Source organism: Scyliorhinus torazame, chromosome 1 (genome assembly GCF_047496885.1).
Source record: "Scyliorhinus torazame isolate Kashiwa2021f chromosome 1, sScyTor2.1, whole genome shotgun sequence".
Taxonomy (NCBI): Eukaryota; Metazoa; Chordata; class Chondrichthyes; order Carcharhiniformes; family Scyliorhinidae; genus Scyliorhinus; species Scyliorhinus torazame.
This window is the reverse complement of record NC_092707.1, coordinates 50540745-50564446: the sequence shown is the minus strand read 5'-3', so window position 1 is coordinate 50564446 and position 23702 is coordinate 50540745. Positions and strand designations below refer to the sequence as shown.

The 23702-nt window shown below is 44.1% G+C and overlaps 1 protein-coding gene across 2 annotated transcripts in view; it reads left to right on the top strand.

Annotated features, from left to right (window-relative positions):
* LOC140403708 (uncharacterized) overlaps nt 1-23702 on the top strand; it is a 364979-nt gene that overhangs the window by 173672 nt on the left and 167605 nt on the right. For both annotated transcript variants that reach the window (XM_072491906.1, XM_072491971.1), the window contains exons 13-15: nt 5686-5853; nt 7423-7484; nt 10309-10435. In XM_072491906.1, the coding sequence (XP_072348007.1) occupies nt 5686-5853; nt 7423-7484; nt 10309-10435 (357 nt within the window). The remainder of the gene's footprint in view (nt 1-5685; nt 5854-7422; nt 7485-10308; nt 10436-23702) is intronic.

Genomic DNA, 23702 nt, shown 5'->3' with positions numbered 1-23702 from the left:
ACCCTGGAGCTGTGAAGAAATTGTGCTATCCACAATGCTACCGTGCTGCCAAACATGGCATAATTGTCCCCAACCAATGAATCCGGGCAGGTTGTAACACATACCGACTAAAGGGGGGGGGGGGGCACGGCCACAGCGGGAGGGAAGACAATTACCTGTACATATATAGAACACAGAACATTACAGCGCAGTACAGGCCCTTCGGCCCTCGATGTTGCGCCGACCTGTGAAACCACTCTAAAGCTGTGCTGCTTTCTGTTTGCCTTTTTTAATTTCCCGTTTTGGCATGCTTTCGTAATACGTAACTTATGAAGTGTGAAAATAAGATGTGAAAACCCAATAAAAACACTTTTTTAAAAAAAATATATGTATTATAAACTGCTGAAAAATACAATATTATTAAAAGCTTAAGATTTAAATGCCATGATGCTAAAGCATTACACAATTGTTCAATCCAGTGCAGTGGAAACAAGTTAAATGCAGTAGATTGGTAGAAACAGAATTAATTACTTTTGTAAAGGTTTCGATAAAAAGAATGACTCTACCAGATCTAACCATGTCATTTGTGAAAAATTAGACTGTCCAAGAATTCACTTAAAGTGGATCATTGCTCTATAAACTATACAATGCAGCAGCTGAGGAAAGTGAATGACCAAACGTTTTCACGCAACAAGCGGTTGAGGTCTGCAATGCACTGCCTGAGCGTGGTGCAGACAGGTTCAACCAAATCATTTAAAATGTTAAAAAGAAAGGGCAGCACGGTGGCACAGTGGTTAGCATTGCTGCCTACGGCACTGAGGACCCGGGTTCGAATCCCGGCCCTGGGTCACTGTGGTGTACCGTCAATTACCACAAGACGAGAATGGTGGAACAATCGAGGCTTTATTGAACAAGATGTTGTGCCTCCTGTCGCTGGAACCAGAATGGCTGCAGCGCAGGAGAGCACACACTTTTATACATCACCTGCTGGGCGGAGCCAGCAGGCAGGGGTTTACCATTGTACCTCTAATATACGGGCAGTGCCGTAATACATATAATATACCACTAGTGGTGTTCACTGCATTCACCCCCTGTTAAAAAGGAGTCCGGCGGCGGGGGGGGGGGGGGGTTGGAAACATTACAAGTTAAGTCTGTCGGGGGCCTTGACCCTCCTACGCGATCGCCTCAGTCCCGGTGGTGATGTGGGCGCTGACATGGTCACCTGCGACTCCGGGAGCATGTTGTCCTCGTCTTCGTCACCCCTGAGTGGATCCAGTGGGAGGACAGATCCTGCTGGGGTGGGTACTGCGGTGAGGTTCGCTGGAGGGAGGGTGACTGGCGCAGGGGTGAATGAGGTAACCGGGGGGAGGCGGAGGGGTGGTGTCAGGTCGTAGGTGGGGACCCAGCGGGTGCTAGGTCCCCGAGGGAGACTGTGTCTTGACGCCCGTCGGGTTGTGCCACATAGGCGTACTGCGGGTTTGCATGTAGGAGGTGGACCTTTTCGAACAAGGGGTCCGATTTATGGCTCCGCACATACTTCCGGAGGAGGACGGGTCCAGGAACTGTCAGCCAAGTTGGGAGCGAGACCCTGGAGGTGGACTTCCTGGGGAAGGCAAGCACACGTTCGTGAGGGGTCTCATTAATCGTGGTGCAGAGGAGCGATCGGATGGAGTGGAGCGCGCCGGGGAGGACCTCCTGCCAGCGGGAGACTGGGAGATTTTTAGACCAGAGGGCCAGCAGGACAGCCTTCCAGACCGTCCCGTTCTCCCTCTCCACCTGCCCGTTTCCCCGGGGGTTATAGCTGGTCTTCCTGCTCGAGGCGATGCCCTTGCTGAGCAAGAACTGACGCAGCTCATCGCTCATGAAAGAGGATCCCCGATCGCTGTGGATATAGGTGGGGAAACTGAACAGAGTGAAGATACTGTGCAGGGCTTTGATTACCGTGGCAGAAGTCATATCGGGGCATGGGATGGCGAAAGGGAACTGGGAGTACTCGTCAATCACATTCAGGAAGTACGGGTTGCTGTCGGTGGAGGGGAGGGGCCCTTTGAAGTCCACGCTGAGGCGTTCAAAGGAGCAGGAGGCCTTCACCAGGTGCGCTCTATCTGGCCGGTAGAAGTGCGGCTTGCACTCTGCGCAGACCTGGCAGTCTCTGGTGACGGTCCTGACCTTCTCAATGGAGTAGGACAGGTTGCGGGCCTTGCCAAAATGGAAACCCGGGTGAACCACGGGTGGCAGAGGTCATAGTGGAGAGCCTGGAGTCGGTCCACTTGTGCGCTGGCATATGTACTGCGGGATAGGGCATCAGGGGGCTCATTGAGCTTCCCCGGGCGATACAAGATCTCATAATTATAGGTGGAGAGCTCGATCCTCCACCTCAAAATCTTGTCATTTTTGATCTTGCCCCGCTGTGTATTGTTAAACATGAAGGCAACTGACCATTGGTCAGTGAGGAGAGTGAATCTCCTGCCGGCCAGGTAATGCCTCCAATGTAGCACAGCTTCCACAATGCCTTGGGCCTCCTTTTCGACAGAGGAGTGCTGAATTTCAGAGGCATGGAGGGTGCGGGAGAAGAAGGCCACGGGTCTGCACGCCTGATTGAGGGTGGCGGCCAGAGCTACGTCCGATGCATCGCTCTCCACCTGAAAGGGGAGGGACTCGCCAACTGCGTGCATCGTGGCCTTGGCGATGTCCACCTTGATGCAGTTGAAGGCCTGGCGGGCCTCAGCCGTCAGGGGAAAGATGTGGAGTGAATGAGTGGGCGGGCCTTGTCCGCATAATTAGGGAACCACTGGGCGTAATAGGAGAAAAGCCCCAGGCATCGTTTCAGGGCCTTGGGGCAGTGGGGGAGAGGGAGTTCCAGGAGGGGGCGCATGCAGTCGGGGTCGGGCCCTCGGACTCCATTTTCCACTACGTAGCCAAGGATGGCGAAGCGGTTGGTGCGGAACACGCATTTCTCCTTATTGTATGTGAGGTTAAGGAGTTTGGCGGTATGGAGGAATTTTTGGAGGTTTGCGTTGTGGTCCTGCTGATCGTGGCCGCAGTGGTGAACACCACTAGTGGTATATTATATGTATTACGGCACTGCCCATATATTAGAGGTACAATGGTAAATCCTTGCCTGCTGGCTCCACCCAGCAGGCGGCGTATAAAAGTGTGTGCTCTCCTGCGCTGCAGCCATTCTGGTTCCAGCGACAGGAGGCACAACATCTTATTCAATAAAGCCTCGATTGTTCCACCATTCTCGCCTCGTGGTAATTGACGGTACATCAATTTATTGAACAAGATGTTGTGCCTCTGTCGCTGGAACCAGAATGGCTGCAGCGCAGGAGAGCACACACTTTTATACGCCGCCTGCTGGGCGGAGCCAGCAGGCAGGGATTTACCATTGTACCTCTAAAGTACAGGCAGTGCCGTAATACATATAATATACCACTAGTGGTGTTCACCACACACTGTCCGTGAAGTGTTTGCACATTCTCCCAGTGTCTGCATGGGTTTCACCCCCACAACCCAAAAGATGTGCAGGATAGGTGGATTGGCCATGCTAAATTGCCCCTTAATTGGAAAAAATAATTGGGTACTCTAAATTTTTTTTAAAAATTTTAATGTTAAAGAGAAAAACTTATCAGAAAAGGAAGAATGTGCAGGGTTATGGGAGAAGGTGGGAGAATGGCGCAAAGTGATTTGCCCATTTGGAGAGCTGGTGCAGACATGATGGGCTGAATGACTCCCTTCTGTGCTGTAATTCTGGGATTCTGATTCTTTGATCCTATCATTTACCTCCATTGGAACTAATTGCAGCAACTATCAGAAAAGTTTATTTTCCTTTGTATGATCTTGCCATTTGGGAACCTGTAATAAACATTAGTTATTAATCTAATGCAGTTTGTTGATCTAACTATAACCACCACTTCTGAAGCAGTTTGATCTTACTATTCATTATATATGTTTACTAGTCTGATGCATTGACCAAAGATCTATGCATTAGTTTCATGAAATACTAGCCTCAAAAACATGAGGGTTATTTAAAATTATTTCAAGGTACAATTTCATTTAAAAATGTATTAAAAAAATTAATAGATTGACTTAAAATAGGGGAAAAGTTTAGAATACAGTGCAACCTGGAATGTCACATAAAATAGGGATCTTATGGAAAACTATAGCAATTAATTGATCATGATTCCCAAATTACATTGCTGATTGTTGATCTGAATTTTGAGCATGTTGCCTCTCACCACTACACCTGCCGCAGTCTGGTCCATTGACCTTCTTTCCTCGACTCATGTGAGTAAGATCAGCTGGCATTAGACAAGTTCATCTGTTGGTAGATTGAAAGTTATCAATGCACCTTGCCTGGAATTCTAGCTGCTGCAGAACTAAGAGCACTGATCAAAAATGCTCCCCTCAACAACCTGATTTTCTTCCCCAGAATTACAGGGAGGGAAGCATTAAAGGGCACATACGCTCATTGAGAACGGTCCTGTTGACAGCTTTCACAACACTAGTTTCAGCAATTATCAAATTCATAATCTGTAAAGAGCTTACCTGTTCCAATCTGTTTTGATGTATTGAATGTCCAATTTGGTGTTATAGAATCCCTACATTGTAGCAGGAGACTATTTGGCCATCGAGTCTGCACCGACCCTCCAAAAGAGCACTCTGCCTAGACCCACTCCCCCACCCTATCCTCATAATCCTACAACTGATCATGGCCAATCCACCTAACCTGCATATCTTTGGGCTTTGGGAGGCTACAGTAGTGAACTCGCCAACATTGAGGGCATTTAAAAGTTTATTGGATAAACATATGGATGATAATGGCATAGTGTAGGTTAGATGGCTTTTGTTTCGGTGCAACATCGTGGGCCGAAGGGCCTGTACTGCGCTGTATTGTTCTATGTTCTATGTTCTATGAAACCGGAGCACCCGGAGGAAACCCACAGTCACAGAGAGAACATGCAAACTCCACAGTCAGCCAAGGCCGGAATTGAACCCAGGTCCCTGGTGCTGTGAAGCAACAGTGATAGCCACTGTGCCACCATGCCACCCCTTGGCATGGTGTTATGCCCAGAACCATTCGTCCAGAACCATTCTGCTCACCTGTGCACAAGCCCACCTAAACAGGAAGGATATGCATAGGTTTTTAAAATGGCTGTACCATTGCAACAGCGAACCTACCTTTCCATCGATGGGGGAAACAACAGAGGTGAGTGAAGCAAAACATGGGAGTGACTCTGTCTCCTGCTAGTCTCCCAGGCAATGAAAATGTCCATTGATTGTCAAAATTGCAAACTGTGAGGAGGGTTCTTCAGTATTGACTGATGTAAAAATTGTGAACGACTTAAATAATATAATTTGGTCTGTTTCCAGTATTGATTGGAGGTTCCTTTCCGTTTTCAGTGCAGATGGCTTTAAAGTAATTGATGACTCAGTCATTTCCTATGTAATAACAATACAATTTCCTCTTTCTAATATTGAACTCTAAGTGGTAATTCCTATCTTGTTCAAAACAGGGAACTATTTCTGTGTGTATTGAATGCCTAATACAATGTAAATGAACTAAAAATGTATTCCAACTTGATGGTCAACTAAAAGGAGCATTAAAAATGTATGATGGTACTTTATGTTCAGAAGGACACTTATAAAGCTTTCCTTGTCTTTTAACTTTGCATATTTTATGACCTTTCTCTGTTTTTAAATTAGCCTTTATGGTGTATTCGATTAACGTTGCAATGGCATTTGGAATGTTAGCCTCTCTCTATGGTGAATTCATGCAAGCTGTTGGAGCCTCTGTCCGTATCTTTGAATTGCTGGACCGTAAGCCAAAAATACCCTGTGTGGGTGGAAATCGCTTTGCTTCTCTTGAAGGCAGTAAGTTTTTTATATCTTGAAGTTCATTCAATATGGCCAAAAGTTTTTTTTCGTTGATTTAACTATTCAGGAACTTTTAAATGTACAAATTTATTGATATATGGAAGTGGTTAAAACCCCAATAGAATAGGATTACCTGTATGTACGGCAGGTTTTCATGGAAAAGTGAAATGAACCAGGGAATGAGAAATGAGAACCAATGCAAAACCACCGTTAAGAGTCCCAGACGTTCATGTTGTAAAAACAGAATTTTCCACATTCAGTCCTCCTAATTTATTTATAAAAAATGGAATTGTAGATTTTTTTGGGGGTGGGGGGTGGGTGAGGGGGGCGGTGGAGTGGGGAGAGCCTCCGAAATACTTCCACATCCTTGGCAAGAAAAACACAGTAAATCAGTGACCAGCTCATGAGTTACTATGTTGAATGCAGGAAAAAGTTGTTTAGTCATATCTGAGAAGTTTGTTTCTACCATGGGCGCGATTTAACGACTGCATTGTGCCTGCCGTGGATCCGGGCGCACCGGTTAAATAGCAGAAGAGGCAAAAATCTGATTCCGCGCCGGGTGCGAATCGGTTTGCGATCTAACTGGCCCACTCCTGGTGTCACGTTTCCAGATCCCGCCCAAACGTGGTGAAATACCAATTGACAACAATTAACACCAATCTGCATCTCATTAGCGTAATGCAAGTCCAATCTAATAGCCTCCCAGGAACTAACCAGCTCACCAGTGAGAAATCAAGCACTGGTCCAAACAAATGGTGTCCCAGACCATTGGAGACACCCTGAGTGGTCAGGGACAGGGCAGGGTGGCTCTCCTGGCACCTTGGCTCTGTAGCCCTTGCATTGCCTAGATGGCGATGCCAGGCACTGCTGGAGTGCGAGGGTGCAGTGCTACGGTTCCTGGTTGCCAGGGTGGTACTGCCAAGAGCGGGAGCCTGAGGGGGTCCATGCCCATGAAAGGGAGTATGGAGAGGGGGGGGGGGGGGGTGAAGGGCGGGTGTGAAGAACGTTAAGGGGGTGGGTGTGGGGCTGGTGTGGGGGTGAGGCCTGAAAAGGGGGGCCCTCAGTGACCCCATAACGGGTTGTCCTCACTTGAGGGAGGTGTGGGGTAATGCCCATTTGTGTGGGAGGTGATATTGCCCATGCGTGGGGGGGGGGGGGGCCCTCAAATTCACTTCGAGATTGGGGTTGCCTTTCAAAAGGGCGGCCTGATCTTGGAAGAGCCGGTCTCACAAACTAGTTCAGCTCCCCACTGCTGTAAAAGTTTCTAAGTGTGGGCTCGACTGGAGAGAAACTCCCCAGGGCCTAAAAAAATTCCTAAGTGTGGGTAAATAGTGGTGTGGTTCTTACTGAAAAAGCCAGTGGGAAAACACTCCCCTAAACCCCAAAATGACACTTAGGAATTTTTCCACTAGATCATGCCTGTCTGATACATTTCTCGACTCCTTTATTGTCCTGGCATCAAACAATTCTCAGTATTGAATACAAAGAATGTGAATTTTTCCAAGAGATATAAAAATATTTTCATTGCCTTTTTTTTAGGATGTTAAGATTATTTTCTTATTTCAGGTCTTGAGTTCCAGAAAGTCAGTTTTACGTACCCTACTAGGCAAGCATCTCAGGTTTTGAAGGTCAGTATTTTTGGAAAAATTGATATTTTCAGTATAAACATTTCTGGGACGAACATATTTGGTTTCATGTGGGGGTGCTTTTTACCCCCACAGACATGTGGAAATTTAGAAATAATCAAACCCAACCTGTCCACTTCCCTATCTGAGGCAGATTGTTGTGGGGTAAACGGGAAGGGTGTGCCAACCTTCTCTGGCGTTCATTAATTCTTTGAAGGAGGGCACACGTCCCCATTTTATTTCACTTAAAATTTAACACATGGAGGCTGGGAATCCCAACAGCAAAAGAAGGCTAAATGCCTTTATTGCACTTGTGGGCCTCCAGGAGCCTGAACGCTACCCTGCTCCACAAAGCTCACCTCCGCACAATGGGACCCCTGCAATTGGCTAACTCCCAAACCAGCCCTTTTCTACACAACTCCCATCACGTTGGGATTCATTGACACCTCTCCACAACCCACAATGACTGATCTGATCTCTTCACACATCTTCTCTACTGAGTCGTACTACAGTCCTGTCTGCTTCACCCGATGCTTGGGTCTATGTATTTACATTGTGTATTTTATGTTTGCCCTATGTATTTTTTTTTTAATGTACTGAATGATCTGTCTGAACGGTATGCACTTTTTCGACAATAAGCAAATCCAGTCCAAATGATGCATGAATGACTCCCAAGTCCCTGCGATGGCAAATTTACCTGAGATCTGCTTTCCAGTCAATCAGTCTCGTTGAATCTAGCGTTACAAAACTGCTTGAAAAAAAAAAGTTAATGGCGTCCTGCATTTTAGGTTCCAGCCTTGTTTTCCATCTGAAAATCCTCCTTTTTTTCCCCCAGCCCTTTTCCACCCATCCCCAGGGGTTTCTCTTCCTGCTCTAAGTCAATATTGTGTTTGTGTTGCATAAGAAAAGTTTGTATGTGTTAACTGGCACTTATTTATACAAATACCACACTTCAGAGCTTTTGCTCTGTCAGAAGGCAGTAAGATGTAGGACACGCCTCTGTTACAGGATGGATGGAAGAGAGATAAAGTAATCAAATTGTTTAACTTTTGACAGCTCATAGTTGAGAGTGACGGCCGTTTTGAGATGAAAATTTGAGTGCAAAGAGTGGAAGTCTCATCCTTTTTATATCCAGTCTTTTATGCTCGTCAGCAAAATGATGGAAGGAGTCATCAATAGTGCTATCAAGCGGCACTTACTCAGCAATATCCTGCTCACAGACTCTCAGTTTGGGTTCCGCTAGGATCACTCAGCTCTTGACCTCATTACAGCCTTGGTTCAAACATGGACAAAAGAGCTGATTGCCAGAGGTGAGGTGAGAGTGGCTGCCCTTGACATCAGGGCAGCATTTAACCGAGTATGGCATCAAGGAGCCCCAGCTAAACTGGAGTCAATGAGAATTGGGGAAAACTCTCCGCTGGTTGGAGTCATACTTGGTACAAAGTACTTTCTGATGCTAAAAGAAACTTGCAGTTGATGACTAACAAATACTGCCGTTCTTTGATGAATGGCATATGCTATGTGAGACGAGTGAAACACACCCACAACCCCCAAATAACACAATCATTGTGAGTGATTTAACAAGTCTGCTTGGGTGAAAGACACATAATTAAGTGATTTTATCTTTTTTTAGAAACACATTAAACTCACATCTTCTATGTTGCTATATAGGCACATGTGAGTAGAATATTGAAAGGTTATATTGAGGAGTTCCTGCTATACTTATGTGAACATCTGATGAATCCTTTGTCATGCTTGTTACTTTGACATCAAAGTAGCATTTGACCGAGTATGGCATTAAGGAGCCCCAGCAAAACTGGAGTCATTGGGAATCGGGGGAAATTCTCCGCTGGTTGGAGTCATACCTGGCATAAAGGAAGATGGTTGTGGTGGTTGAGGTCAATCATCTCATCCAGGACATTACTGCAGGAGTTCCTCAGGCCCAACCATCTTCAGCTGCTTCATCAATGACCTCCCATCATAAAGTCGGATGTTCGCAGATGACTTCCTCCCTTACAGCACTGTAGATGTACCTATACCTCAGGGACTGCAGCGGTTCAAGAAGGCAGCTCACATAGAAACATAGAAAAAATAGGAGCAGGAGGAAGCCATTCGACCATACAAGCCCACTCCGCCATTCATTATGATTGTGGCTGATCATCCAGCTCAATTCTATGATAATCTATGATACTTTTTCTCTTCACGTACCTATAGAAACTTCTACAGTCAGCTTTTATGTTCCTTGCAAGCTTACTTTCGTGCTCTATTTTGCCCTTAATCAATCCCCCTGTCCTCCTCTGCTGAATTAGAAACAGCTCCCAATCCTCAGGCCTGTTGTTTTCCTTGGCCAATTGATATGCTACTTCCTTGGATCGAATACTATCCCTAATTTCCCTTGTAAGCCATGAATTGGCCATCTTTCCCGTTTTACGTTTGTGCCAGGCAGGAATAAATAATTGTTGCAGTTCCTCCATGCGCTCTTTGAATGTTTGCCGTTGCCTATCCACTGTCATCCCTTTAAGTAACATTTCCCAATCGATCATAGCCAACTCACACCCAGTTTATCGTAGTTTCCTTCGTTAAGATTCAGGACCCTAGTCTCAGCATCAACTACTTCACTCTCCCATTTTGATGAAAAATTCTATCATCTTATGGACGCTCATCCCCAAGGGGTCGCACGCAACTCACCACCACCTTCTGAAGGGAAATAAATGATGACCTAACCAATCGGCCCATATTCCGTAAGTGATTTTGTAAAAAAGTGACTAGGAATTTGACTTCCATCATTCTAACTGTCTCAGTGATCATCAAAACTTTGTCTTTGTAGGAAATTACATTTGCAGTTGAACCGGGTAACATGGTCGCATTGGTTGGTCCATCAGGTGGAGGAAAATCAACTATAGTCAACTTAATAGAAAGATTCTATGATCCGGATTCTGGAAGAATACTACTTGGTATGATATTTCCTTAACAGTATTGTTCATCAGAAAAATTAAAATTATTCAAGTATATACATTTTTGTCATAATTCTGCTAAAATCAGCAGTTTGAATCTAATGTAAGTTTTTTTTATGAGGAGGTATGTAGAATACTGATGGAATATCTAAATGTTCTCATTGGTTGACCTTTCTTTGCAATGATCTGCAGGTTTAAAGAATGCAGTTACCCACCAGAATCTTTCTAGCCTTCCAGTTCATAAGCAAAACAAAAATCTGTACACAGCGCAAAGAAAGCCATAAATTCGAGCAGTGTCTGCCTGATTAGCTGGTAGCTAATTCGCAGCAAAATTTGATTGATTGGAGTATGCTGCAGTGAGCATTGAGGTGAATCAGACCAGAGACTTGCTTCTTTAGGAAGATAATCATAGAATTTTCATAGAATTTACAGTGCAGAAGGAGGCCATTCGGCCCATCGAGTCTGCACCGGCTCTTTGAAAGAGCACCCGACCCAAGCCCACATCTCCACCCTATCCCCATAACCCAGTAACCCCACCTAACACTTGAGGGCAATTTTGAACACTTAAGGGCAATTTAGCATGGCCAATCCACCGAACCTGCACAGCTTTGGACTGTGGGAGGGAACCGGAGCACCCGAAGGAAACCCACGCAGACACGGGGAGAACGTGCAGACTCCGCACAGACAGTGAACCAAGCCGGGAATCGAACCTGGGACCCTGGAGCAGTGAAGCAATTGTGCTAACCACCATGCTACCGTGTGCCCTAAAGCCCGGTATTACCCAGGGGCCGTATCTATGTTAGAGTTGGTCATGGGGTGTGGGGGGGTTCTCCCTGCTGTTAAGAAACAAAGTTGCTGCTTATTCAATTTGTATTCCATGTCAAAATGCACAAACAGACAATTGATTCCCTTTTCCTGTGAATGTACTGCAACTTCATGGCAGGTTTGTTTGCTGCAGTCGATTGCAAACAAAAATCGATAAAGAATTATGATAAAAATCAATCCCTAATAAGTAGTCCAAGCTAAGCGGCAAATGTAATTAAATCTTCCTATCTAGATAACTACATGCTGACAGATACGTATATAATTTGCAAAAATTCATCAACTTGCTTCTAACATTATGACTGGATTAAGAATAATCCCACTATTTCAATAGTTGCAAAATGTGCGTGCAAGATTCCCATTGTTATACTAAACCAAAGCTATTATGCAACCAAGTGACAGAGATGATTGCAGTGGGATTAATTCAGCAAACCTATGTCCTCCAGTGATATTAATGGCTGGAGCTGTTATAATTAGCTGCTCAACTGTTTCAATGAGGAAACCAGTGCAGCAGAACAAAATTCTTAGGAAATTAGAATGGGAAAGTAATGAATGAAGTTTGATGGGACGTTTGCACCCTAAATCGGGCCCCATGATGTAGATACACCAGCGCAATGCTGCAAATGTCCAGGAAATCTTGGACCAATATGTACATCAGAATAAACATTGTTTAGACTGCATAATAAACCCCAAAGAAATTTGATGTGTTCTTTACAAAAATCTGTTTTTATATATTAAATGTTCATTCTTATACATATTGGGTCAACCATCCTGTGGCCAACATGATGTAAGGGTGCACTTTCTTGCTTCCTTTTGCCTCATTAGAGCCTTATGATTCTTGCATCGCCATGCAAGATTGGTATATTGGTGCATGATTGGATTAGCTCATTGTGTTTAACAGGCTAATGAGGAGGCTTTAATGCCAGCAGTAGAAGGAGAACTGTGAAGTAAATTAGAATTGCCTTTGTTTGTAAATTTCAAAACATGGCTTGTGTGGAAATATCCTTCCTGTGCAGTACCTATTCAAATGTCATTTGGTTGGCATTATTTCATTGTCAAATACATATAGTTTTTCTCCAATATCTCTCTTGTATCCCCTCACACATGATCTCATTTAAATTTATGGACCAAGAGGAGTTGGGAATGTAAAGCTAATAAAATATTGGTGAGGTTTTGTTAAAAACATCTCTGTTTGCGGCTGTGTTGGTTTTGAATGCACTGTATTCCAGAGTCCTTTCCTATGTTGTATAACCTTGATTCCCCAGTCAGTCTAACAACATAACTCCCAGTTACTGCACCACTTTACTTAATGTTCACTTCAGTACTTTCGTTGTGGCAGTGGATTTTCGGATTCATTGGAACAAATACGATTTCTCACATTCTGGCGGTGAGAATTAAAACAATCTGCGGTACTCTGCCTTTTCCATATTGTCATGTGAGAGTACCCTTTAAGAAATTAGTGTTTAAGAAATGTACCTTTAAGAAGTGGAGCTGCTCATGTTATTGGAGTGATGTCAGTGTGGGTGGAGCTGAGCTCTTCTTCTGCTTCGGCGTGTCTGTGAGCTGAATTGCTGTTGATCTATGCCATCCAAAGACTATCTATGGATCTTTTGGGTGAACTCAGAATTGTTAAAAAGGTCTCAGTATTGAATATAAATCTAATGTGCTCCTGTTTAAAGGTTGTGAAGTCTTTTGGGTGTTGAAAGGACAGCTTACAGGGTTACTTAATGTGGTATTCTTTGGGGGGTGTATTTGATTTACTGGTTGCTAAGGTATTCACTGTTTGTTTTACAAAGGTTAACTTGAGTTCACAGAACAAACATTGTTTTGTTTTAAAAACCACTGGTCCATTTTCTGCTGTACCGTACCTGTAGAGTAAGCCGTGTGCTCCCCATACCACAATCTATTATAAGTTATGGGTCAGGTGAACTCCATGATACACTTTGGGATTCTCTAAACCCTGGCCCATAACAATTGGGGGCTCGTCCGGGATAAAAGTCTATCGATTGGATTGACTTAGCCAACTTAAAGACAGTGAGGGGTGAGCATATTGTGGTTGCTTTTCAGGTGTGGTGTTTAGTTTAAGTAAGGAGTGTGTTGTGAACAATGGCTCTTTCAGAGGCTGAGAGGTTTTTGGGGTGGAGACTGTCACATGCAGTACCTTACGGATAGAGACTAAAAGCAGACTTTTAGATTTGGCAAAAGCATTGCAGTTAACATTACCTGACAAAATGCGAAAAGATGAGGTAATTATGGCGGTAGCTGAGCATTTAAATTTGCCTGAGATACATTCTGACTCATTGGAAATGGCAAAAATTCAGTTGCAAATTAAACAAATGGAACATGAGAAAGAATTAAAGCAGCTTGAATACGAAAGAGATAGAGAGGAAAAAGAAAAGGAGAGAGAAGAAAGGAGAAAAGAAAGAATAGCCCTAGCAGAACAAAAAGAAAAAGAAAGGGAGATACAGATCAGGGAAAAAGATAAAGAGAGGGAGTTTGAACTTCAGAAAATGGTCATGAAACATGACAATCAGTTAAAATTGGCAGATGTAAAGGGAGACGTACAGTTGGATGATAGTGATGAGGATAGTGAGAAAGAGCGTCCAAGTCGAAGGCTTGGTGGGAATCTATTTAAATATGTCCAAGCATTGCCAAGGTTTGACGAGAAGGAGGTGGAAGCCTTTTTTATTTCATTTGAGAACGTAGCTAAACAAATGAAATGGCCACAGGACATGTGGGTATTACTGATTCAAACAAAGCTGGTAGGTAGAGCTAGTGAAGTCTTTGCATCACTACCGGAGGAGGTATCTGGGACGTATGAGGAGGTGAAAAAATCCATCTTGGGTGCATATGAGCTAGTGCCTGAAGCCTACAGACAAAGGTTAAGAAATTTAAGGAAAGAATTTGGTGAAACATACATGGAGTTTGAAAGGCTCAAACAGTAATTTTGATAGGTGGATAAGGGCTTTGAAAATAGACTGAGATATAAACTGGGGACATGAGAAATACTCAAGTGGTGAAGGTAAAGGTGATCTGATGGGAGATACCTCAAATTAAATTGGAAAATGAGGATGTTCTTAAAAATTGGGATAAATTGTTGAGTTATCTTCCAGAGAAAAAACAAACTGACCTGAAAGAGTTATTGATAACACATGGGCAAGTTTGTGGAGATAAATTGGGAAGTACTAAAATGGCCATACATGATGTAAATGTGGGAAATGCTGTCCCAATCAAACAACATCCATATAGACTTAACCCTTTAAAATTGGCACAGGTTAACAAAGAGATTGAGAGTATGCTTAAAAATGGCATAATTGAAGTGGGTTACAGCCAATGGGGCTCACCCATAGTGATGGTACCTAAACCAGATGGTACCCAATGGTTGTGTGTGGACTATAGAAAGGTGAATGCAGTTACAAGAACGGACTCTTATCCTATCCCACGTTTGGAGGATTGCATTGAGAAAGTGGGACAATCAGTTTTTATTTCCAAATTGGATTTACTTAAAGGTTACTGGCAGGTACCTTTATCCGAAAGGGCGAAGGAGATTTCAGCTTTTGTGACTCCAGATGGTATATACCAATTCAAAGTTATGCCATTTGGCATGAAAAACGCCCCAGCCACATTTCAACGGTTAACTAACAAAGTTGTTTCAGGATTACCCAATTGTGCGGTATACATCGACGATCTGGTAATTTTCAGCCAGACATGGACAGAACATTTAAAACATCTGATGGAGTTATTCGATCGACTTCAGTAGGCGGGTTTGGTGATAAACCTAGCCAAAAGTGAATTTGGAAAAGCCCAAGTCACTTTCCTTGGCCATACAATCGGACAGGGTCGAATGGTCCCACGGGATGTGAAAATGAAAGTTATTGAGGAGTTTCCGATCCCCTCGCCACAACGGGAAATAATGCGATTTCTTGGTATGAGTGGATTTTACCGGAAATTTGTACCAAATTTTAGCAGTGTGGTTACTCCACTGACGGACTTGCTCAAGAAGCGTAACAAATTCCATTGGACAGCGGAGTGTCAACAGGCATTTGACGGCCTGAAGGCGGTGTTAGCCATCCCAAATTACACCAAACCATTCAATGTGGCGGTTGATGTGGGTGTAGGTGCGGTGCTTCTACAGATCGACAACGAAGGGCTAGAGCGGCCTATTGGTTATTTTTCAAAGAAATTGAATTCTCACCAGAAAAAGTATTCCACGATTGAGAAGGAGACTTTGAGTTTGGTGCTGGCTTTGCAACATTTTCACATTTCTGTAACCAGCAATCTCACACCGTTATATATACTGATTACAATCCGTTGACATTTTTGGAGCGATTACGGAATAACAATGCAAGACTGTTTCGCTGGATTTCATTTCATTAGACAATGGTACATGTGGCAGGACGAGAAAACGTGATAGCGGATGCTTTGTAACGAATGTGATGAACTGAAGCAATTTCCGTTGGAGGAAGAAGGAAAAAATGGAATATATTATTGTACCTGTTTGCGTGTGTTTTCTAAAACAAAAAGTATATTTACTGTGTGCATTTCTTAAAGGATAGTGCAAAGGTGAAAAATGAAACCATCTTGAACTTGATGGGTTTTTTTTTCTTGGGGGGGGGGGGAGGTGTCATGTGAGAGTACCCTTTAAGAAATGGGTGTTTAAGAAATGTACCTTTAAGAAATGGAGCTGCTCATGTTACTGGAGTGATGTCAGAGTGTGGGTGGAGCTGAGCTCTACTTCTACTTTTTTAGTTTCAGTTTGAGAAAAGCTTGGGTGTGTCTGAGCTGAACTGCTGTTGATCTATGCCATCCAAAGACTATCTATGGATCATTTGGGTGAACTCAGAGTTGTAAAAAAGGTCTCAGTACTGAATATAAATCTAATGTGCTCCTGTTTAAAGATTGTTAAGTCTTTTGGATGTTAAAAGGAAAGCTTACAGGGTTACTTAGTGTGGTATTCTTTGGGGGATGTATTTTATTTACTGGTTACTAAGATATTCACTGTTTGTTTTAAAAAGATTAACTTGAGTTCGTAGAATAAACATTGTTTTGTTTTAAAAACCACTGGTCCATTTTCTGCTGTACCACACCTGTAGAGTAAGCCGTGTGCTCCCCATACCACAATCTATTAAAAGTCGTGGGTCAGGTGAACTCCATGATGCACTTTGGGATTCTCCAAACCCTGGCCCATAACAATATGCATTTTACAATTATGAGGTTTCTGGTAGTCACATTTAAATTCTGATGTATTGGCACCCCTAAGCAAAAAGCACTTTTTTGTTTTCACTATTTGATTTAATAGATGTTTTCACTCTGCCATAATTCCAAACCTTCCATGTGGACATCAAATAAAAAAAGAGGGAAAATTTGTAAGGATTTTGCACTTTGGGCACTCTACTTTGGCACAGGGGCTGGTTTAGCACAGTGGGCTAAAAATCTTGCTTGTAATGCAGAACAAGGCCAGCAGCGTGGGTTCAATTCCCGTACCGGCCTCCCCGAACAGGCGGCGGAATGTGGCGACTAGGGGCTTTTCACAGTAACTTAATTGAAGCCTACTTGTGACAATAAGCGATTATTATTATTATTAACTTGGCTTCCTCCAGTTGGCTAGAGCACAGTTTGGTTGGAGCTGTGGATGTGCGGTCACAATATCTGGCTTTTTACTCAGAATGCTACATATTGGCTTTGGGAGAAAGTTTGGGTCACTTTCTTTCAAAACTTTTTTGTGAATTAACACCAGTGATTCAGAACATGGTTGCTTTCATCATGTTGCATCTATTTTCTAACTTTTAATCATCAAATTAATTTTTGGCATATAAGACCATAAGACATGGGAGCAGTATTAGACCATTCAGCCCATTGAGTCTGCTCTGCCATTCATCCATGGCTGATATGTTTCTCATCCCCATTCTCCTGCCTTCTCCCCATAACCCCTGACCCCTTATTAATTAAGAACCTGTCTATCTCTGTCTCAAAGACACTCAGTGATTTGGCCTCCACAGTCTTCTGCTGCAAAGAGTTCCACAGATTCACCACGCTCTGGCTGAAGAAATTCATCCTCTTCTCAGTTTTAAAGTATCATCCCTTCAGGCTGAGGCTGTGCCCTCAGATGCTAGTTTTGCCTACTAGTGGAAACATCCTCTCCACGTATGTGTGTATATATTATATTGTAGTGTTTATTTATTAAGCCTCTTGCTTCTGCACTTGCAAATTGTTTGTAAACGGAACAGGACTCTTGAATTGGAGCTTTGTATTGGGTCTTATGCCAACATCATTGAAAGTTCCGCATGGTCTTCAGATTGGGCAGGTCACGTGGGATGCGTATTTGGCTGTTGATGTGTTTCTTTTAACTGCTTGGCTGCTTTAGATTACATCTTCTTTCAGCACTGAGCTAAAAACTATCTTTCAGTTTCCATGATCAACTCTTGTGGCAATCAGAATTTACAGGGACAATGTGGTAGTCCTTCTGATGAAAGATACGTTTTTTCTTGGTACAGTTGATCCAAAATTAATGTAAAACATCACCGAGTTTTAAGTGCAAACTTATGTTCATGACAAATGGTTTCCAACTTCTACTCTAGTTTAAGAAATATTGCACTGGAAGCCACACTGCCCACAAAACTGGCCATGCACCCAGATTGAATTAATCATCAGAGCTTTTGCGATTTGCATTCATTGTTCTTTGCGGAGGTGGAAAGCCGCCATCTAGTTATTTTGGACACAATGATACTAATGACATTAAAAGCTGGTGAATGTATTTTTTAAATTAAATTTACTAAAATTGATTTTACTCCACCCCAATATTAGAAAATGGTTCTGTACTTTAGAAAATGTCTCTAGTAATTCCTGATGCAGTTGATAGGTTCACACTGTAGTTAAAAAATATTTATTTTTTGTAATTTATCCATTTTCAGCTATATTAATCAAACTTAGGGCGGTATGTGGCGCAGTGGATAGCACTGGGACATCGGCACCGAGGGCCCGGGTTCGAATCCCGGCCCTGGGTCACTGTCCGTGTGGAGTTTGCACATTCTCCCCATGTCTGCGTGGGTTTCACCCCCACAACTCAAAGATGTGCAGGCTAGGTGGATTGGCCACATTAAATTGCCCCTTAATTGGAAAAAAATAATAATTGGGGACTCTAAACTTATTTTTTTTTTAAATTAATCAAACTTCACCAAGTTACCACTCTTAAATATAGAAATGAAAATTTCTAAAGCTATTTTGTAAAGCATTGCATTTTTACATGCTTCCCAATTGACCTGACTATTGTGGCATCCTCAGGGCTCTCCTCCGAATGTTCTAGAACATAGAACAATACAGCGCAGTACAGGCCCTTCGGCCCACGATGTTGCACCGAAACAAAAGCCATCCAACCTACACTATGCCATTATCATCCATATGTTTGTTTATCCAATAAACAATGGGAGGCTGGAGAGGGGGCAACACAGGAAGGGCCGGCGCCGTTTACTGGAGGATCTGTGGGAGAGTGGTCATGTGGTCAGTGGGAGGGATGGGTCAGTCAGTAAGGCAATAACAACTCCTGTTTGACAGGTCCGTTGGCTGGGGCCCGGTGAATCTTCACCTTTGCAGCAACCACCAGCCTCTACATTGGTGACCACCCTGTCATTGACCACACCAGTCACCTCCAGGGCCCGCTCGAAGGAGGTGAGGATTCTTATGTCTGGTACGCCTCCGCCAGTCTGGCCCCTTGCCCCGCGATTGTGGGAGAGCTTTTCCTGAGACACAGAGAGGGCATCATGAGCCACATGCGTGGTTCAAAATGGCAGGGGGGGAGGGATTGATTGTGACAGAAGGGTGGGGGGATTGAAGGACGCAGTAAAAAGTTTTACAACACCCGGTTAAAGTCCAACAGGTTTTTTTTGAATCACTAGCTTTTGGAGCTTAGCTCCTTCATCAGGTCAGTGACTCTAAAATAGGTGGGATAGTAAGTTGCAACGAAGAAATAAGAAATTTACAAATGGATATGGATATGTTAGGTGAGTGGGTCAAAATTTGGCAGATGGGAGTTTAATGTGGATAAGTGTGACACTATCCATTTTGGTCGGAAAAATTGAAAGGCAACGTATTATCTAAATGGAGAGAAACTTCAAAGTGCTTTGGTGCAGAGGGATCTGAATCACAGAAAACCTGTATGCAGGTACAGAAGGTAATAAGGAAGGCAAATGGAATTTTGGCATTTATTGCCAAAGGCATAGAGTAATTAGGTAGGGAAATGTCGCTGCAACTGTACAAGGCATTGGTGAGACCGCACCTGGAGTACTGTGCACAGTTTTGGTCCCCTTATTTGAGGAAAGATGTAGTGGCATTGGAGGCATTTCAGAGGAGGTTCACTCGATTGCTTCCAGAGATGAGGGGTTTGTCTTATGAAGAGAGATTGAGCAGTTTAGGCCCATCATTTCTAGAGTTCAGAAGAATGAGAGATCTAATTAAGGTATATAAGATGCTGACTAAACAGACATAGGGCAGATGTTTCCTCTTTTTTTTTCCAATTAAGGGCAATTTAGCATGGCCAATCCACCTACCCTGCACATCTTTGGATCATGGGGATGAGACCCACGCAGACATGGGGGGAATGTGTAAACTCCACACGGACAGTGACCCGGGTCAGGATCGAACCCAGGTTCTCAGCGCCATGAGGCAGCAGTGCTTACCACTTTGCCACTGTGCTGCCCCTGGATGTTTCCTCTTTTGGAAAAATCTAGAATGAGAGGTCATAGTTTTAGGATAAAGGGCAGCCGATTTAAAACTGAGATGGGGGAGAAATTACTTCTCTCAAAGGGTCATAAGTCTGTGATTTCACTACCTCGAGTGTAGTGGGTGGTGGGACGTTGAATAAATTTAAGGAGAAAATGGACAGATTTTTAATTAATAATGGGTTGTGGGATTGTGGAGAATGAACAGGAAAGTGGAGCGAGGCAGAGATGTGATCAGCCGTGATCGTTTTGAATGGGGGCGGCACATTACGCAGTGGTTAGCACTGGGACTACGGCACCGAGGACCCTGGTTCGAATCCCGGCCCTGGATCACTGTCCATGTGGAGTTTGCACATTCTGCCTGTGAATGCGTGGGTTTCAGCCCCACAACCCAAAGATGTGCAGGGCAGGTGGATTGGCCACGCTAAATTGCCCCTTAATTGGGGAAAAAATAATAATTGGGCATTCAAAATTTATTTTTTTAAAAAGAAGAAGAAAAAAATGATCGTATTGAATGGCGGGGCAGGCTCGAGGTGAATTGCCTACTCCTGCTCCTAGTTCTTATGTTAATAATAATTATTATCTTTGGTGTCACATGTAGGCTTACATTAACACTGCAATGAAGTCACCGTGAAACGCCCCCTAATCGCCATATTCCGGCGCCTGTTCGGGTACACGGAGGGAGAATTCAGAATGTCCAAATTACCTAACAGCACGTCTTTCGGGATTTGTGGGAGGAAACCAGCGCACCCATGCCGGGAATCGAATCTGGGACTGTCCTTCAATCCCCCCCCCCCCAACCCTTCTGGCGCTGTGAAGCAACAGTGCTAACCACTGTGCTAGTTCTTATGTGGCGGCACAGTAGCACTGTTGCTTCACAGCTTCAGGAACCCGCGTTCGATTTACACTTTACACCTCTTAAACTTGTCCAAATCAACAGACATTGAAAAAAGAGAAAACATAACTTATAACCTCATAAAGATGTCAATCAATCAAACCAAAAACTCTACCTCAGTCATTGTAAACAGGCCCTGCTGAACTGATGCTGTTATTAGCAGAGCACTTAAAAAATAGTGGCACAGGGGCAGCACAATGGTGTAGTGGTTAGCACTGCTGCCTCATGGCGCCGAGGTCCCAGGTTCGATCCCGGCTCTGCGTCATTGTCTGTGTGGAGTTTGCACATTCTCCCCGTGTTTGCATGGGTTTCGCTCCCACAACCCAAAGATGTGCAGGGTAGGTGGATTAGCCATGCTAAATTGCCCCTTAATGGGAAGAAATTAATTGGGCACTCTAAATTGAAAAAATAAAATAGTGGCAGGATCAGACAGTGTCAACATGGATTTATGAGGGGAAAATCAGACTTGACAAATCTACTGGAATTTTCCGTGGGTGTAACTAGAGTTGAAAGGGGGAGCCAGTGGATGTAGTATATTTGGACTTTCAGAAGGTTTTTGACAAAGTTCTGCATGAGAGATTTGTGTGTAAAATTAAAGTACATGGGATTAGTGGCATTGTATTGAGATGGATAGAAAACTGGTTAGCAGCCAGGAAACAAAAGAGTACGAATTAACAGGTCTTTTTCAAATTGACAGGCAGTGATTAGTGGGGTACTGCAGGGATCGGTGCTAGGACTCCAGCTATTCACAATATATATTAATGATATAGATGAGGGAACAAAATGTAATATCTCCAAATTTGCAGATGACACCAAGTTGGGTGAGAGGGTGAGCTGTGAGGACGATGCAGAGATCCTTCAGTGTAATTTGGACAAGTTGAGTGAGTGGACAAATGAATGGCAGGTGCCGTATAATTTGGAGAAATGGGAGGTTACCCACTTTTGGGCGCAAATACGAGAAGGCAGACTATTATCTGAATGGCCATAAATTAGGAGATGGAAATGTGCAACTCGACCTGGGTGTCCTCGTCCACCAGTCACAGAAGGTAAGCATGCAGGTGCAGCAGGCGGTAAAGAAGACAAGTGGAGAGGATTTGAGTACAGGAGCAGGGATGTCCTACTGCAATGGTGAGGCCAGACCTGGAATATTGTGTGCAGTTTTGGTCTCCTTATCTTGCTCCAGAGGGAGTGCAGCAAAAGTTTACCAGTTTGATTCTTGGGATGGCGCGACTGACGTATGACGAGAGATTGAATCGGTTAGGATTGTATTCGTTGGAGTTCAGAAGAATGAGGGAGTAATCTCATAGAAACCTATAAAATTCTAAAAGGACTAGGCAGGAGGTATGTTCTCAATGGTGGGTGTGACTAGAACCAGGGGTCACAGTCTGAGGATGCGGTGTAGACCATTTAGGACAGAGAGGAGGATAAATTTCTTCACCCAGAGAGTGGTCGGACTGTGGAACCTGTTACCATAATTGAGGCAAAAACATTGCATGTTTTCAACAAGCAATCAGATATAGCACATAGGGCGAAGCAGATCAAAGGATATGGGGGAGAAAGCGGAATTAAGATATTGAGTCAGGTGATCAGCCATGATAATAAACAGCGGAAAAGGATCAAAGGGCCAAATTGCCTAATCCTGCTCCTATTTACTATATTTCTATATTATTGAAGCTTGCAGCTCAGCCAAGCATTCATAATGAGACAGTCTGGCAATGTTTTCACCATACACCAATGGCTAGGTATCTGTTTATCCAGATCCATAGATTTATTTTTCCCGTTAACTGAGTAAGCAAGATAGATGTGATCGGTGCCAAGGAGGCCCGGCCAACCACGCCAACATGTTCTGGGCTTGCCCCAGACTTGCAGGGTACTGGACAGCCTTCTTCGAGGCAATGTCCAAAGTGGTGGGGATGAGGGTGGAGCCATGCCCGAAAGTGGCGATCTTCGGGGTTTCGCACCAACCAGATCTATTCCTGGGAGGAGGGCAGACGCCCTTGCCTTTGCCTCCCTGATCGCCCGCCGTAGAATCCTGTTCGGCTGGCGGTCAGCAGCACCACCCAAAGCTTCTGACTGGCTGTCCGACCTCTCGGTATCTCTCCAAATGGAGAAAATCAAATTCGCCATTCGAGGGTCAGATGACGCCTTCCACAGAACGTGGGAGCCATTCACGCAATTGTTCCGGTACCTGTTTGTGGCCAACGAACAAGAGGAAGAATAGCCAGGTAGCCAAGGTGGGGGGGGGGGGGGGGGGGGGGGGGGGGGGGCGGGGAGGGAACAGCCAAACATAAAAGGAAACCCACAGAGTGGGGGGAGGGGGAAGAGACAGGGAACAAGAGAGGAGAACCAGGGAGGTGGGGGAAAGCAGGGAAAAGAGAGCCGGAAGGAAGGCATGGGATACAATAACGAACATGGCATCTCCAGGAGCAGGGAACGAGGAGAATAAAGACGAAAGACTGGAGGAACGGCAGAAGCGAAGGTGAGCGCGAGACGGCAGCGAGATCCGTCCGGGAAAAGCAAGCGACTACAACACCAAACCCATTCGAGTATTGCCCACTGTAATTGTTTCTCCGGCACCCGAATGTATATTTACCTCCCCAGACTCCACTCCCCCCCTCCCTCCCTTCCCCCCTCCACAAACAGTCATCTACTTATGTGTTGTAAGTAATTTTGCCAGGTGTACAGAGTTGCTGCTGTTGAGCTGGTGCACAATACCCGACCAGTTACTCTATTTTATTTTTTATTGTATTCTTTTTTTTACTATTTACTATTTTATTTTCTTTGGTATGTTTGGGTGTTGCCTTCTCTTCTATATATATGTTTCTTACCCTGTGTA